Consider the following 14,426-nt stretch of genomic DNA (forward strand, 5'->3'; position numbering starts at 1 on the left):
TTAGATTACACAAGAAAAAAGTATAAAAATAAGACAAATGTGACATCTAAAAAGCGACATAATCTTAGAAACCAGATAAAAGCAATCAAAAGGACTAAAATTATGTCTATAAGGCCTGGGAAACTCCTATTTAAATTTGGTAGCCACTCACCTCATGAGTGCTTGTTACAACTCTGTGGATCTGCTAGATTAATATAGGAAACTACATATTGGACAAAGGTTTACAGAAGAATTATATCAGAAAGTGACTGAAATTATATAAACTATAATAGACCCAAACAATCAGGACTGGAGATGCACACATACCAAATCTAGAATATTTATTTATTTATTTATTTATTTATTTATTTATTTATCATACTTATACCCCGCTCCTCAGCCAAAAAAAGGCTCTCGGGGCGGCTTACATTTAGCAAAAAAGACATACATATATATACATATATACATATGTGTGTTGGAAGTGCAGCAGAACTGAAACATTCTGAGTTTGACATGTTAATCCTAATAAGATAATTAACCCTTGGGCGATAGGTGTGGCAAATGTACCTCAACAGTGCTAGACAAAATAATTTAAAAACTGGTGTATCAGTCTTCTACAGCCCAATGCTTTTGGTATTCCTAAACCATGATGAAATATAAATTGTCCATGTGGTATTTCTATTGAAACACTGATGCTTTTACCCTTACAGTTTTGGGGTTCAATTGTACCCCTACTGGAATGATGGGATGGGGGAACATGTACATAAGGTACTAGAGGTCAAAGGATCCTACAAAATGCTGTTCAATTAATTACTCTATGTCTATAGATAGTTAGATCAGAACCTGTTCTTTCCAGCTCTTGTGAGAACAGAGCACTGAGGGTAAAAATATAATATTTTGTCTATTTGCGTAATAGACAAATGACTGTTTTGTGGCTCAATGGCATTCCACATGTGTACAAAAACATTTGTTCTTAATCAGAACTTTCATTGTGTCTAGGAAGGCTATTCACCAGAAAAAGAAGCAGAAAAATTAAGGGGGGATGGATATTCCCCCCTTCCCCCCCTCCAAGAACCTTTTTCATTTTCCCCCCAAAAATATTTAACAATTTTGGATTAAAATATTTTAGTATTATGAATAAAATATTTAAGACAAGGTGTTCATGTATTGCTTCCCACCCTTTGCAAGTATTTTACAAGTATTTACAAGTATTTTTGTAAATACTTTAAACAATTTTGGATTAAAATAGTTTAGTATTATGAATAAAGTATTTTAGTATTATGAATAAAATATTTAAGACAATGTGTTCATGTATTTCTTCCCAGCCTTTACAAGTATTTTACAAGTCTTTACAAGTATTTTTTAAAACTTACATAATAGAAAGACAGAAAGACAAAGAGAGGTAACATTTTTGGAAATTTTGAAGCCCAGAGGGGTGGGATGTGTAGCTCAAAGAAACAAGAGTTTCCTTGGTTACTTTTAGAAACACAAAAGTCCCACTCCTACAGTAAACAAGTTACCACTGATTTCAAGGAAAAGCACACTTCTCTATGTGATTACAGAATCTGGTCCGGCTAATTAAGCATTGAATGTATTGCAAGCAATTAGAATTTCAAATAAGTGCAAAGCAATTTAAAAGTATTTTCACCTTGCATTTTTCAAGGTGGCTAATTTCAGAGTTTGAAAATGCAGAAAAAACAAGTCTAAGCTAGCTCCTACTCAAAGCTCATGTAAACAATCACATGTGACTTAAGTTGGCACCCCAAAGGGGGGGAAAAGCATATGCCAAGTGAATCTCTACAGAGAACAGCCCAAAATCTGGCCATCATCACAGTAGAAGCTCTAGCTTTGCTGGCCACGTGGCTATGTTTGGAGGGACAGGACACCTGGAGCAGGACCTGAGACGATGACCATAGCAAACAGTTTCATACAGGAGAAGGTGATCCTTCAATTATTCTGATCACAGACTTCGTTTTTAAATTTACACTACACTGACCTGGAGTTGAGTGCAGGAAATACTCACCTTCCTTTTTGACTTCTGTATTAAATACAATGTTGAAACAAAATGTGATGACACGAAAGACAGAAAGAATACTAGCCTCTTCTGTTTGAGGAGTGGCTCTCTCTAGGTCCAAGAAATCTAGTGGCCGTTCACTAAGTGAAATAACACGGGGCGGCGTTTTCAGTGACAGAGGCTTGAATGGAGTCGACTGGAGAAGATCTAGATCTGGGGGCCTGGAAAGTGGAATGTCTTCACTATTGCCTGTAACAGAGTTAATTTTAAAATTAAGAACGTTTTATTAATAAATTATTTAGTGTGATTCAATGGGCAGAGTGCTGGGGTTTGGAGAAACAAATCCCTCCTCAGTTATAAATTCACTGTGTGGTCTTAAGCAAAACTTCTGTAAAAAATAACCTGGTATCTTGTTGAACTTTTGTAAGAAAGAAGTGAAGAGAGAGTGTGTAAAGCATTTTACACAACTAAAGAACTACAAAGATAACATATAAAATATTTTAGGGATATCCTATTTATAAATACTTTAATGATTTCAATAATATGTATTCCATGTTAAATGTTTTCAGGATAGAGATATTATTCTTACCTCCATTAGCTTTTAGCTACCTCAGTACCACACCACAAGAGCAATGGCATAAGCCAATGTTTTTCTGTAACACCCTTCATGAAATATTTCAGCATTTTGATCCAATTAATCACTCGATGGGTTTCTCAACAGCTGAGCTGAGATTCATATTGAACACAAGTCACTCTTTTCGGCACTTGCCTACGCCCACAACATCTTTGAGAATGTATAATGGACTTTACATATGAGCAATATAAAGCAAACAGGCAGCCACCAATATTATTTAAACAGTTCTAATTTAAAAGAAAAAACATGGTGTGTGTGTGTTTTTTTAAAAAAAAACCTCAAATATTTTCTTGTGCTGATGTGGACAACAATATAAACACAGGGTGGTGTCTTATGGACTCTGATCATTCCCCTACTGTCAAATAAGAAGTTATTAGAATTTTGAAAACCACTAGGAACAAATGACTATCACCACAAGCTAATCATCACATATGGCAAAACGTCACATATGTCAATATCAACTCAATCCTGCAAAAATCTCTATGTAATAGAACGGTATATTGCAATGAAAGAAACTGGAGAAACTCCTTGCTCTCAGTTATTTTAGGGTATGTAGACACAACATGAAGTGACAGGCACAATCTGATTACTTCTTACCAATTTATCCCACTAATGATTGCATTGCTCACTGTAATTTTAAGTTGATTATTTATTTTTATATATTTGTTATTTATATCCCATGTTTTACAGCACGTCCCCACAAGGTGGCTTACAATTTTTTTTAACAGACACAATACAATATTTGGCATCAAATAAAAATATAGAGCAAGTCAGCAGTAAAATCACAAAAAGACTTGGAGTTATAAAAAGGGTGTTAGAGTCTGTTTGAAGGTCAGGAGGGTGGGAGACAAATTTCTCAGGAGGGAATTCTACAGATAAGCAGTTGCTATTCACTTTATTGTTATTCATTATATTTTTATCCAACCCTTGCTCCAAAGAGCTCAGGGCAATGCACATTATCTTTTCCTCCCTGCTTTATCCTATGAACAACCCTGTGAGGTAGTTTAGGCTTAAAGTGTGTGACTGGCCAAAGGTTATCTAATACACTTAATTGCTGAGTGAGGAATTTGGACCCATACCTCCCCAGCTATAGTCTAACACTCTAGCTACTACACTTTAAGAAGGCTTACATAATACTGAACTATAGATATCATTTTGAAATAGCCATTTTTACTACAGTGAATGCACACAGAGAGATGTAGACTTTGACAGCATAATATTTACCACCTCCACCCACCCAAAGGAAAACATACCTGCCACTACAATCCGCTCTGGCACCTGCATTGTTACACTGGCATTCGGAAGTCCTCCCTCATGTGTGGTCTGCTCAAGATCAGCATTTGGTGGAGCGACCTTGAGTTTTTCTGGAACTCTCATTCTCTGGTTGATCCCTTCAGTATAGTCAAGTTCATACTGAATTCGGTTCATTTCTGCCATTTCGGCAGCTGGAGATGGGAATGCTGCTGCACTCATCCTAATACAAGATAAAACAATTTATATTATATCTCAACAGTAAGAAGTGACACAGCATGGGTTTCAGTGCACAATAAATTAAAATCCTCCACTAACTTGGTAGGGTCTGCATTTTTTTTTTTTTTTGGCTACAGATATTGTCCAAGTGGAAGGGTCTTTCTTGCAGCACTGCCATTGTATATAACAAGATTTAACCTGGAGTTAAAATTCAGCAAGATTCTGCCTTCCTTCAGAGTGCTACATGGGAATAATCCTCACATCATCTCTCTTTAGTCGCCTAGCACAAAAAATGACTGAGAGTAGACAAGTTGGGAGTACATAGTATGCCAACCCAGAGCAACCATATTGGAGGCAAATGGCAGAGAAGGTAATGTCTCAAATTTGCGATATACAGGCTTCAAAAAAAGACTGCAGTGGGCATGATTTTGGTGCAGTCTCACAATATGACCTTCTAAAGGAATGAAACTGTTAAGCCATTTTTTGCTTTGTTCTTAGGTGTAAAATGGTTGCTTTCTATTTAGAGGATGTTTTGACCAGGAGGTTCAAAACATCAGCCTAGGAAACTGAAGCCTAATGGTGGAGCAGGGGAGGACCTAGTTATGATGGGAAATAGAAGGAAGGCTCCTTCTGTGACTGGCAGGGAGAATTTAAAATTTTTTTAAGGTGAAGCTGGCAAGCAGGCAAAGTTGTTTTATTGCAGGAGAGATCGGGAGAATCCAGAACAGAGAGTGCTGCAGAGGACTCAGGCTCCTGGGATTAAAGAAGGTAAGCTGAAAGCAAGGTGGCCTGATGCTGCACTGCCAAACACAAGAATGAACTGTATTTGCTTTGTTGCTAGGTCTTGACTGAAGTAGAAAGGCAGTCTAGATGAGTTTTAGATGGAAGTTCCTCCCCCCGCCCCATGTTATAGTCATATCCTAATTGCTCTTAGGGTCAACTCCTAAAATTGCTGTAAGAATCTTTCCCCCACCCCCAGAAATTTACTTCAGTAACTGTAATGTGGCACTTGCTGATGCCAAGGTGTCCCTGCCAGTTTGTTGTTGTTTTAATTGTGACCTGCTAGTGCACCGCAAAGAAAGCTCACGGTTCCGCCTTCTTCCTTCCTTTCCCTTCCCAAAAATGTCTCTGGGCTCCGTGTAGACTCAGACTTATTCTTAGGAAAAGAAAGGAAGAGGGTGAGACTGCTGGAGTCAGGGTTTTGCTTCCCAGCATGCTAGTGAAAAAAGCCTGTTTAAAAAATAAGAAAGGACCCTGCCATTGCCTGGGAAGCTACCAAGGTGCTGGGTGCTGGGAGTGGGAATGTTAGCAGTCAACTACTGTCTTTGACTCCCTTATTAGTTTGTCTTCAGTTTTCTCTCTGTGAAATAGGTATTTCGTTGTGCTTTGTGGGGGTGAACATATGGTTTGGCATTTGAGTCTTAGGCCGCACCCTGTGTCTTCTACTCAGTTTTTTGGACATGTTCCTTGTGACTACCTAGGTCCCACAGCAGCCATTTTGTTACTAACCACAGCCAAGGCAGCCATTTTTTGTGGCGCCCATGGTAGTTTCTCAAATTTCAGAATTTGTTCAAGGGACTATAGGAGTGGGGAACCTCATTTCAAAACTTTAGAAAAATCTAAATTTGTTGATGGTCTGATGGTTTGATTTTTATCCCATGCCTAATCCCCCCATAAAGCACAACGAAATATCACATTATCTAATACACTGAGTTGACTGGATCAGTACGTTACAGAGGCAAAACTGTTGTTTTATTGGAGGAAGTCAGAAAATATTGGACGAAGTCAAGAAATGAAGACTTCACTTGGTGGAAGAGATGATGACCACAGGAGGGATTAAATTAGCTGGTTTGTTTGCCTCCCCTCCTTCTTATGGTGCAGGCTGCAGCCCCTATACTCACAGACCCGTATTATAAAAGAATTTCATCCCATAACCTACATCCATCCTGCATCACTTTCAGAAGCGCCTGCATGAATTACTCAGAACTAGGATAAAGCAAAATTAATTTGCAGCCCTTTATATTAATTAAGCAGTACTCATTATTTAGAATACAAGCCCCTCTAATTCTATGTAATTTTTAACAATTCTCTCTTCTTAACTGCCTAGAACAAAACATTTTTTTAAAGCAAGCATTCCTCTGAAGATTGCAGTTGTAAAATGGAAACACAACAGGCCAAATCAGTAGCTGTGCTCGGCACACAGCTCATGCTTCTTTGCCAGAAAGAGCATCACACTCAATGAATGAAACTCCTCAAAGAACAAACCAAAACAGAGTTAAGTGTTCCAAACCAGACAGCCACATATCTTGATATGTAGATAGAACACACATACAAGTTCCGATATCACATTGCACTCATCATGGTTAATCTAGGACATTATTTTGTTATTGTCCAGGGCAATATGGTCTAATTTTCTTCTTTTCTTTTACACTATTATTATTTATTTATTGTATTTGTTAAACACCTCATAAATAGATTTCTCTAGACATTGCACTGTTCAATTTAATATGTAATACTAAATAATAATCAAGATCCCAACAAATGAAGAAAACCCAGGAGAGCATAACACAAGTTAGACATATATATTATAATATAATACAGATACAAAAACTAAAACCACCATCAGGTATAACTCGTAGAAGTCCCTGGCACAGATCTTAAATCTAAAAAATGGTAAAATACTTAAAATGTCTGAGAGAACAGAAAGTCTTAGTCTGGTGCCAAAAGATAGTCATGTGAGCTTCCCTAGGGAGAGCATTCCACTGAAAAAGCCCTCAGACTTGTTGCCACCCTCCAAGGGTTAGAATGAGGGAGCACTCAAAGGGCTTCCACGGGTGACTTTAAGGCATGGGTCAGTATATATAGCAGGAGGTGTTCCATCAAGGTACCAAGCTGCATAGAGCTTTACAGGTCAAAACCATTGGGCCCGGTTAAATTAACCAGAACCCAGAGAAGTCTAGAGAGAATTAGCGTAATATACTAATGTCCTGGTCCCAGATAGAACACTTGCAGCCATATTTTGCATCACCTGAAGTATCTGGACCATCTTAAAAGACAGCTACACAATAATTACAGTAATCCAAATAGAAGCTTACTAGGGCATGAGCTAGGTTATCCGTCTCCAGATAGGGTTGTAGCACAATACCAGCTGATGCTGACAAACAGGGGTTGGCAACCTGTGACTCTTCATATGTTGTTGGACTGCAATTCCTACCATCCCTCACCATTGGCCATGCTGGTTAGGACTCATGGAAGTTGAAGTCTAACATCTGGAGGGACCCACCCGTGATAAAAAGTGCTCCATGGCACAAAAATCACTTGAGCCTCTAATCACAGCGATTAAGCCAGGAGCAATTGCAAGCAATCCACTTTGTCTTTCAGGAGGAGTGCAACTCTCTCAAGAACAGACTGAATTCCCCTCATCGAGGCTGAGGACACCCTCCCCACCCCACACACTAGCAATGGTTCTGTCTTTGTTAGCTCTCATCTACTAATCCATTAACCTGACCAAGCAATAGCCCAGCACCTTCACAGCCTCAACTGGCTCAAAGAAATAGAGCTGTGTGTCATCTGAATACTGATGACAACACACTCCACCCCCACCCCAAATGACCTCTCAGCAGTTTCATGTTGATGTTAAACAACATGAAGGATAAAATGGAAGCAAAGATGTGCTGGGCAGTCGAGCAGAAACTCCCCAGCACATACTTCTGAAAACCAGTGGTCCAGGTAAGAGTGGAACCACCACAAAGCAGTCCTGCCCACACCAATGGTCAACACTAAGGAAAGCTTCCGATCAGTCAAAAAGAATCAACAATATTGTACCCTCGCCACCAGTCTCTCTCGCAACAGGATAGATACCAATACCATTGTAACCAAGCCTGAACCTACCTTTCCCTTGAGCTCTCTACACTTGCTAGCAGGCTTGAGGAACTGCTGGCAAGGACAGAGGCTTAGCTAGCAAGCTAGGCTGGTATTTGTGGATCACTATTTGTGCACTCGTATGACACGTAAGTGACTTGCAGGATCATATCAAGGTTCATCTTCTAATCCATCCTTTTCAGATGTTTTAGACTATAATGCTGAGGATTCCTGACCAAAAGTTATAGTGGCTGAGACTCGTGAGAGTTCTGGATAGCACCAGGTTGGGGAAGGCTGTTCTAATCTAACATTTTGCAAGGATCCCAGCACTAAGTAGCCTATCAAAAATTAGGTGATAGTCCACCAGAAAACTGCAGCCACCCTTCTGCTCACTCCTAGGCTAGGGATTAGCAAACCTCCAAAATAAGGTTCACCAGTTTGTATCTCATAAACCACATACTAGTTCAGAAGCAGTTTGTTCTGCTATTGACAACTTAAGTTCAATTTGTAGCTCAGCACTGATACTAATCTTGAAATTCATTATACATAAAAGTGACATATGCTCTCTTTATGTTCCAGAATGTGCATGTTTGAAAATAAGTGTTTTAACACATATTAAAATAAGTAGGATTATAAATATTTGGATGATCAAGTCTTGAAAAATATTTTAAACTAGCAAAATGTCTGTCATCATGTGAAGAGTGTGTGTGCACGCATATAGGGCTTGTATATTGCAAGATACCTGGGCAGTGCAGTGCATTTCTACATACAATGCCCTCTCCCCATTGAAGGATAGGCTGTAACCCCACAATAGCACTCCTAAATGCAACACATTATATAAAAGGGAGTGGTGGCCATTCACCCTATGGTAAAAGGTGCAGGGGTATTGGACACTCAGTGGGGGAGCTAAGTGGGTTGTCCCTGCCTTGAGATGTCAGACTTGGCCACGGTGACACATAATAATAATAATAATAATAATAATAATAATAATAATAATAATAATTTATTTCTTACCCACCTCTCTGATTGGATCGAGGCGGGGAACAACAAGCATAAAATACCCATGCCTTAGTTACATCCTGTTTGGATTACTGTAACGTGTTCTACATGGGGCTGCTTTTGAGGACTGTTCGGAAACTTCAGCTGGTTCAAAGAGCTGCAACCAGATTGTTGACCGGGGCTGGTTACAGGGAGCACACAACTCCCTTGTTAAAACAGCTTCCCGGTCTGTTTCCGGGCACAATTCAAAGTGCTGGTTATCACCTATAAAGTCCCCTACGGATTGGGTCCAGGTTATCTGAAAGACTGTATTCTCCCATATGAGCCTGCCTGTGCTCTGAGATCTTCTGGGGAGGCCTTTCTCTCAGTCGCACCACCATCACAGGCACGCCTGATGGTATGCGGGAGAGGGCCTTCTCAGTGGCTGCTCCAAGGCTCTGGAACTCCCTTCCCAGGGAGGCTAGGCTGGCTCCCTCTGTGCTACAGTTTTGGAGGCAGGCAAAAACTTCTTTGTTTCAGCAGGCTTTTGGAACTATACTGGACCTGTGTTAATGTATTGGATTCCCCCCCTTTTAATCTGTTACAGTTTTTAATTTTTTTTAAACATGTTTTTAATTTTACTATAGGTTTAATTCTATTTTAACTTTTGTAATTTATATTTATATGTTTTAATTGTACAAGTTTTAATCTTGTAAACGGCTCGAGTCCTAGTACTGCGAAAAAGGCGGGATATAAATACCGTATTTTCCGGCATATAAGATGACTTTTTAACCCAGGAAAATCTTCTCAAAAGTCGGGGGTCATCTTATACGCCGGGTGTCGTCTTATAGGGCGGGTGCTGTAACTTCCAAACTTACTGTTTGGGTTCTGAGAGTGTCGGGGGTTGAGGCAGGCAAAGGGAGCGCGAGCTCCTGAGTTCTGTGTGTGTGTGAGAGAGAGAGAGAGAGAAAGTGAGCGAGCGAGAGAACACGAGGGAGGGAAGGAAGGAGGGGAGCGAGGGGGGGGGCGAGCAACTCCTGACGGAGGTCTGTGTTCTGTGTGTGTGTGCGTGTGTGTGAGAGAGAGAAAGCGAGCGAGCGAGAGAGCGCGAGGGAGGGAAGGAAGGAGAGCGAGGGGGGGGCGAGCAACTCCTGACGGAGGTCTGTGTTCTGTGTGTGTGTGTGAGATCTGAGAGGCAGAGAAGGAGGTAATAGGATTGAAATAAAATCTGATGTTTTTTAATTTTTATTTGGTGTGCGTTGGAAGAGGGGTAGTCTTATACGGTGAGTATATCCCAAACTCTATATTTTAACTGGAAAAGTTGGGGGTCGTCTTATACGCCCAGTCGTCTTATACGCCGGAAAATACGGTAAATAGTAATAATAATAATAATAATAATAGTCTGCAGCCACTGAGGAGCAAACTAGATGAGATGCCATTCATTCAATTGGCAATTGTGAGAATGGCTTATTTAAAGTAAATAGCAGGATAAGGACAATGGCATGGAGAAAGCTTTTCTCCACTACCACTGTGATCTTGATGCAGATGAATCCCCCTGCAGGTCTCCATTCACACCAACTGAGCTTTGCTTCCAGTGTAAATAGCTAACATGGAGAGGGGGATACGATTTGGGACTGCAGTAGTGGGAAAAGACTTAACCCCGCTCCTCACACCAGGGTCCCAATGGAGCCCTCTGCACCTGTTATTTACTTTTAAAAAGCCATTCTTGCCTAGCTTGGCCCAGCGAATGATGTCTAATTGCATATACATATGAAGCTAGTGTGGTGTAGTCATCAAAGTGTTGGACTGGGAGACAGGAGATCCAGGTTCTAGTCCCCACTCAGCCATGGAAACTCACTGGGTGACTTGGGGCCAGTCACAGACTCTCAGCCGAACCTACCTCATAGGGTTATTATTCTGAAGATAAAATGGAGAGGAGGAGGATTATGTATGCCACCTTAGTTCCTTGGAGGGAAAAAGGCAGGACAGAAATGTAAGAAATAAATAAACCAATATAGAACTACCCCTTCACCTACCTCCCCCACCTATATGCCTAACATTCTGGTATTTGGTTACATTACAAATGGGGATGCTGGGACTAGATTGTATAGAAAGATTTTTATGCAATCAAATTTATTTTTTTGGAGCCAGAAGCAAAATGTTTTAGATAGCAACCCTCACAGCTGGAAAAATGTCAACATTCTAAGTTGCCAGGACCTGATTTTTTAGACAAATGGATTACCAGCCACGTGATATTGTTTAGCCCATTTCATAGAATGGCCCAGTTTGCACATGACAACCCATAGTTTGTTGTTGGGTTATTTCTCTGGCTTATTGGGGGAGGAAAAAGTCAGAGTTCCTGGTACAAATCTCACAACAACCAACCAACCCACAATATATCTTTGGGTTCAGCTGCTCCCAGGCAGCATGCACCAACACTCACTCATCATAATAACTGTGGGATTTTGTGAATGCGTAAACCAGGAGGCATCTCTCTACAACCACCTGTTGAAGGGTTAAGCAGCTAAGCAAACTGTTGTAGCTAAGCAAATCTAGGCCTGCTCAACGTCTGAATGTGGGACTACCTGGGAAAATTAGGTATGGTTTCTTGAGTTCTCTGATGGAAGAAAAGTGGGAAATTCATGTAATAAAGAAACAATATATTAATTACAAAGAAAAGTAAGGTAACCTGTCAGGCCAGAGAGCAATTTAATGTAAAACATTTAATATAATAATCAACCAAGATAAAAATATCTACAAAGACAGTCCATCTACTACCCACTACTACGAACAAGTTTAACTCTATAACTTCCACTAACCTTCCTAAAGGAATGTCACTGCTTGTTCTCTTGCTCATTTTGGTGTTTGCTTGCAATGTTTTAATATTACTACACTGCAGCACTGCTTACTTTACATAACAGTATCCCTAAACAGTGGAACTTTTGTACATAAGACAGCATGACAACTGCTTTTCGAGCTGTAAGGGGAAAAAAAGAAAAGAACAGAGAGCAGCATTAGGCATATCACTTAATTATTTATTACCTATGGCATTTTAAACTCTATATTAACCTATTCTATAATATGAACTTGATAGGAAAATGCAAAATAACTCCCAAATATCTAAATGCTTATGAGGATTCACAAATGGTGTTTTGAAGTCCCCCATTGGTGTTCCCGAAGAAGCAAAACATGCAACCAGAAGGCAGCTGCTAAATCTGCAAAATAAACTATCCTCAATAAAAATAGATTGTACTTATGCCTAAGTATAACTATGACGAAGCAAAGAGTACTTTGTTTGCAGCACTTCTATCGATCCTAGGCTGCAGGAGAAGCAGATCCACAGATAGAGCATGACCACTTGGGCATGTGGTGCATTATCTGTAGAGTAAATCACACAATGGTGAGTGTGTGGTGGAAGTTAGAACCATAGAATACAGCTAGCCACACTGCATTTATTGCATTGCAGCAAAAGAAACTAGTTAAGCCCAAGTTAATATTCTGACTACAATGCAGAAAAGTGAGAGCAGTGAAGGAATTATCAACATGTGCACACTTCCTTAACTGTTGTAAACCACCCAGAGAGCTTCGGCTGTGGGGCGGTATATAAATGTAATAAATAAATAAATAAATAAATTCCTTAAGGAGACTAACCCTAAGTTGAGAATCCTAGAGACAGAATTGAATGGTTAAGGAGAACATGCAGCATAGCTGGGACACCTGCAATCAGATTTTGATGGTAAGGGCTATCAAACCAGGGCTACCCTTGCAGTCATTGAAGGAAGCCCACAGAATCTGCATCGATCCCTGTAAGCGTTGTACACCAATGTATGTGGTTATTAGATAGAAACACTTCTAGGGTGGCATAAAATACTAAACAAAAAATCCAGAAAATCCTGGTTTACTGTTCACACACAGCACACTGATGTATGCTGCCAGAACACTTCCATCTCGCTCCTTCTTCCAGTGGGAGTAGCTAAACAAACCAGGAATCTTGGTTTGGATGCAACATTAAACTTTTTCTTGCCGGTGTGCTCCTGATTTGTTTAACAGATGATACTAGGGAAGAGCCAAACAGGAGCAATCAGGCAGTGTGCATGAGCATACTACTCATGAATAAGAAACCTGAATTTTCCAGAATTCTGGTGTATTGTTTTCTGCAAAGATGGTCTGCATTGTGAGGAGTTGACATGCTGAAGTAGTACTGAATCCCCCAAACCTAAGCTGGCCCAATCAAATAATGTCTACACAGAAAAATGGGGGTGGTTTGACTTATACCAATAAAGGTTGGCATAACAGGAAACATGAGAAATGTCAGCCATGTAAAGGGAAATCTGGTATAAATGAAGGCTAACCTGGGGTCAGAAACAAAAAATATTGGATCAGGAGAGCCAACTTTATGGCAAAAGGTGCAACAAGGAAGGCAGAAAGCAGTGACAGACTACTCAAAGTATCATTTTAGCACATGGGAAAACACTTGCCTGCATGGACCCACAAACGTATCAATCTATGCCAAGCCAACACAACTGCTGGCATATATGCAGGATTCAGCTATGGGCATAGAAGCACCGCCAACTGTTGTTACCCAAGCATTTGGACAATGGAGTGCCTCTCAATCCAGCATGGCAACATATTCACAGTTCCAACCCAACATGGGGCAGAGACACACTTTGAAATGGTTGTGTGAATCAGGGCCGGCATCAAAGCTAGGTATGGTTGGGCACCTGCTGAGGGCCCACATCCCGGCAGTGACAAGAACTGCTGGAGTTCCTCCTCTACGTCATTACAACCTGCCTTTTTACCTGCCTCTCGCTCTGGCCCTGACCACAGTGGTGGTGATGGTGAGATGGAGGAGCAGTAGATGTCACTGCCTGCTTGCTCTGGGCCTGTCAAGTAAGCAAGTAGCAGCAATGATAAGAAGGAAGATGAGGAGAAATTGCAGCTGGTGGCAATGCTTGGAGGAGGCAGAATCACTGAAGGCGGGGGCCCATTGAGTGAGTCCTGCCCAAGAGCTCTCAAACACCTGGGGTGAATAACACTGGTGTGAATAAGGATGAGTGTAACGACCACCAAGGCAGTAGGTAGAACATGATACCTGATGGACCGGAGCATCAGTCCACTTAGCCTAGCATCCTATTTCTCACCGTGACAAACCCGATGCTGTCAGAAAGTCACCAGGAGGGCGACAGGCCTCCTCTGGCTGGAAACCGTTGTTCAGTGGCACACTGCCCCTGAACATGGAGGTTCCACTCACAGCAGCAGGGAGAGAAGGAATACGGGCCAGAAAAGACAGGGGAGAAAGGTGTGGTGAGCCAGTGGGGAAAGGGGTGGGGGTGGCGTTGACGTGACAGTAACGACAGCTAAAGAAACGCGCGTGGTGGCGGAGATAACGGTAGCAGTGGGGGAAGGGAACTGGGACAATGAGGTGAAGGGAACTCAGGAGTGGCGTCGGTGGGGAATGAGGTTCAAATGGCGGGTGAAAGGAAACCCTAA

General features: G+C 41.0%; 1 protein-coding gene across 5 annotated transcripts in view; it reads right to left on the reverse strand.

The window, feature by feature from the left end:
- The window catches only part of MFF (mitochondrial fission factor), a 39,233-nt gene that overhangs the window by 24,473 nt on the left and 334 nt on the right, over nucleotides 1-14,426 (reverse strand). For 4 of the 5 annotated variants that reach the window (XM_063132205.1, XM_063132204.1, XM_063132203.1 and 1 more), the window contains exons 2-4: nucleotides 11,756-11,913; nucleotides 3,881-4,101; nucleotides 2,079-2,242 (exon numbers count right to left, since the gene is read on the reverse strand). In XM_063132205.1, coding sequence (XP_062988275.1) covers nucleotides 2,079-2,242; nucleotides 3,881-4,101; nucleotides 11,756-11,793 — 423 coding nt within the window. In that variant the 5' untranslated portion in view covers nucleotides 11,794-11,913. The remainder of the gene's footprint in view (nucleotides 1-2,078; nucleotides 2,243-3,880; nucleotides 4,102-11,755; nucleotides 11,914-14,426) is intronic. The other variant, XM_063132202.1, reaches the window with a different exon arrangement.

This window comes from Elgaria multicarinata, chromosome 8, assembly GCF_023053635.1.
Source record: "Elgaria multicarinata webbii isolate HBS135686 ecotype San Diego chromosome 8, rElgMul1.1.pri, whole genome shotgun sequence".
In the NCBI taxonomy this organism is placed as follows: domain Eukaryota; kingdom Metazoa; phylum Chordata; class Lepidosauria; order Squamata; family Anguidae; genus Elgaria; species Elgaria multicarinata.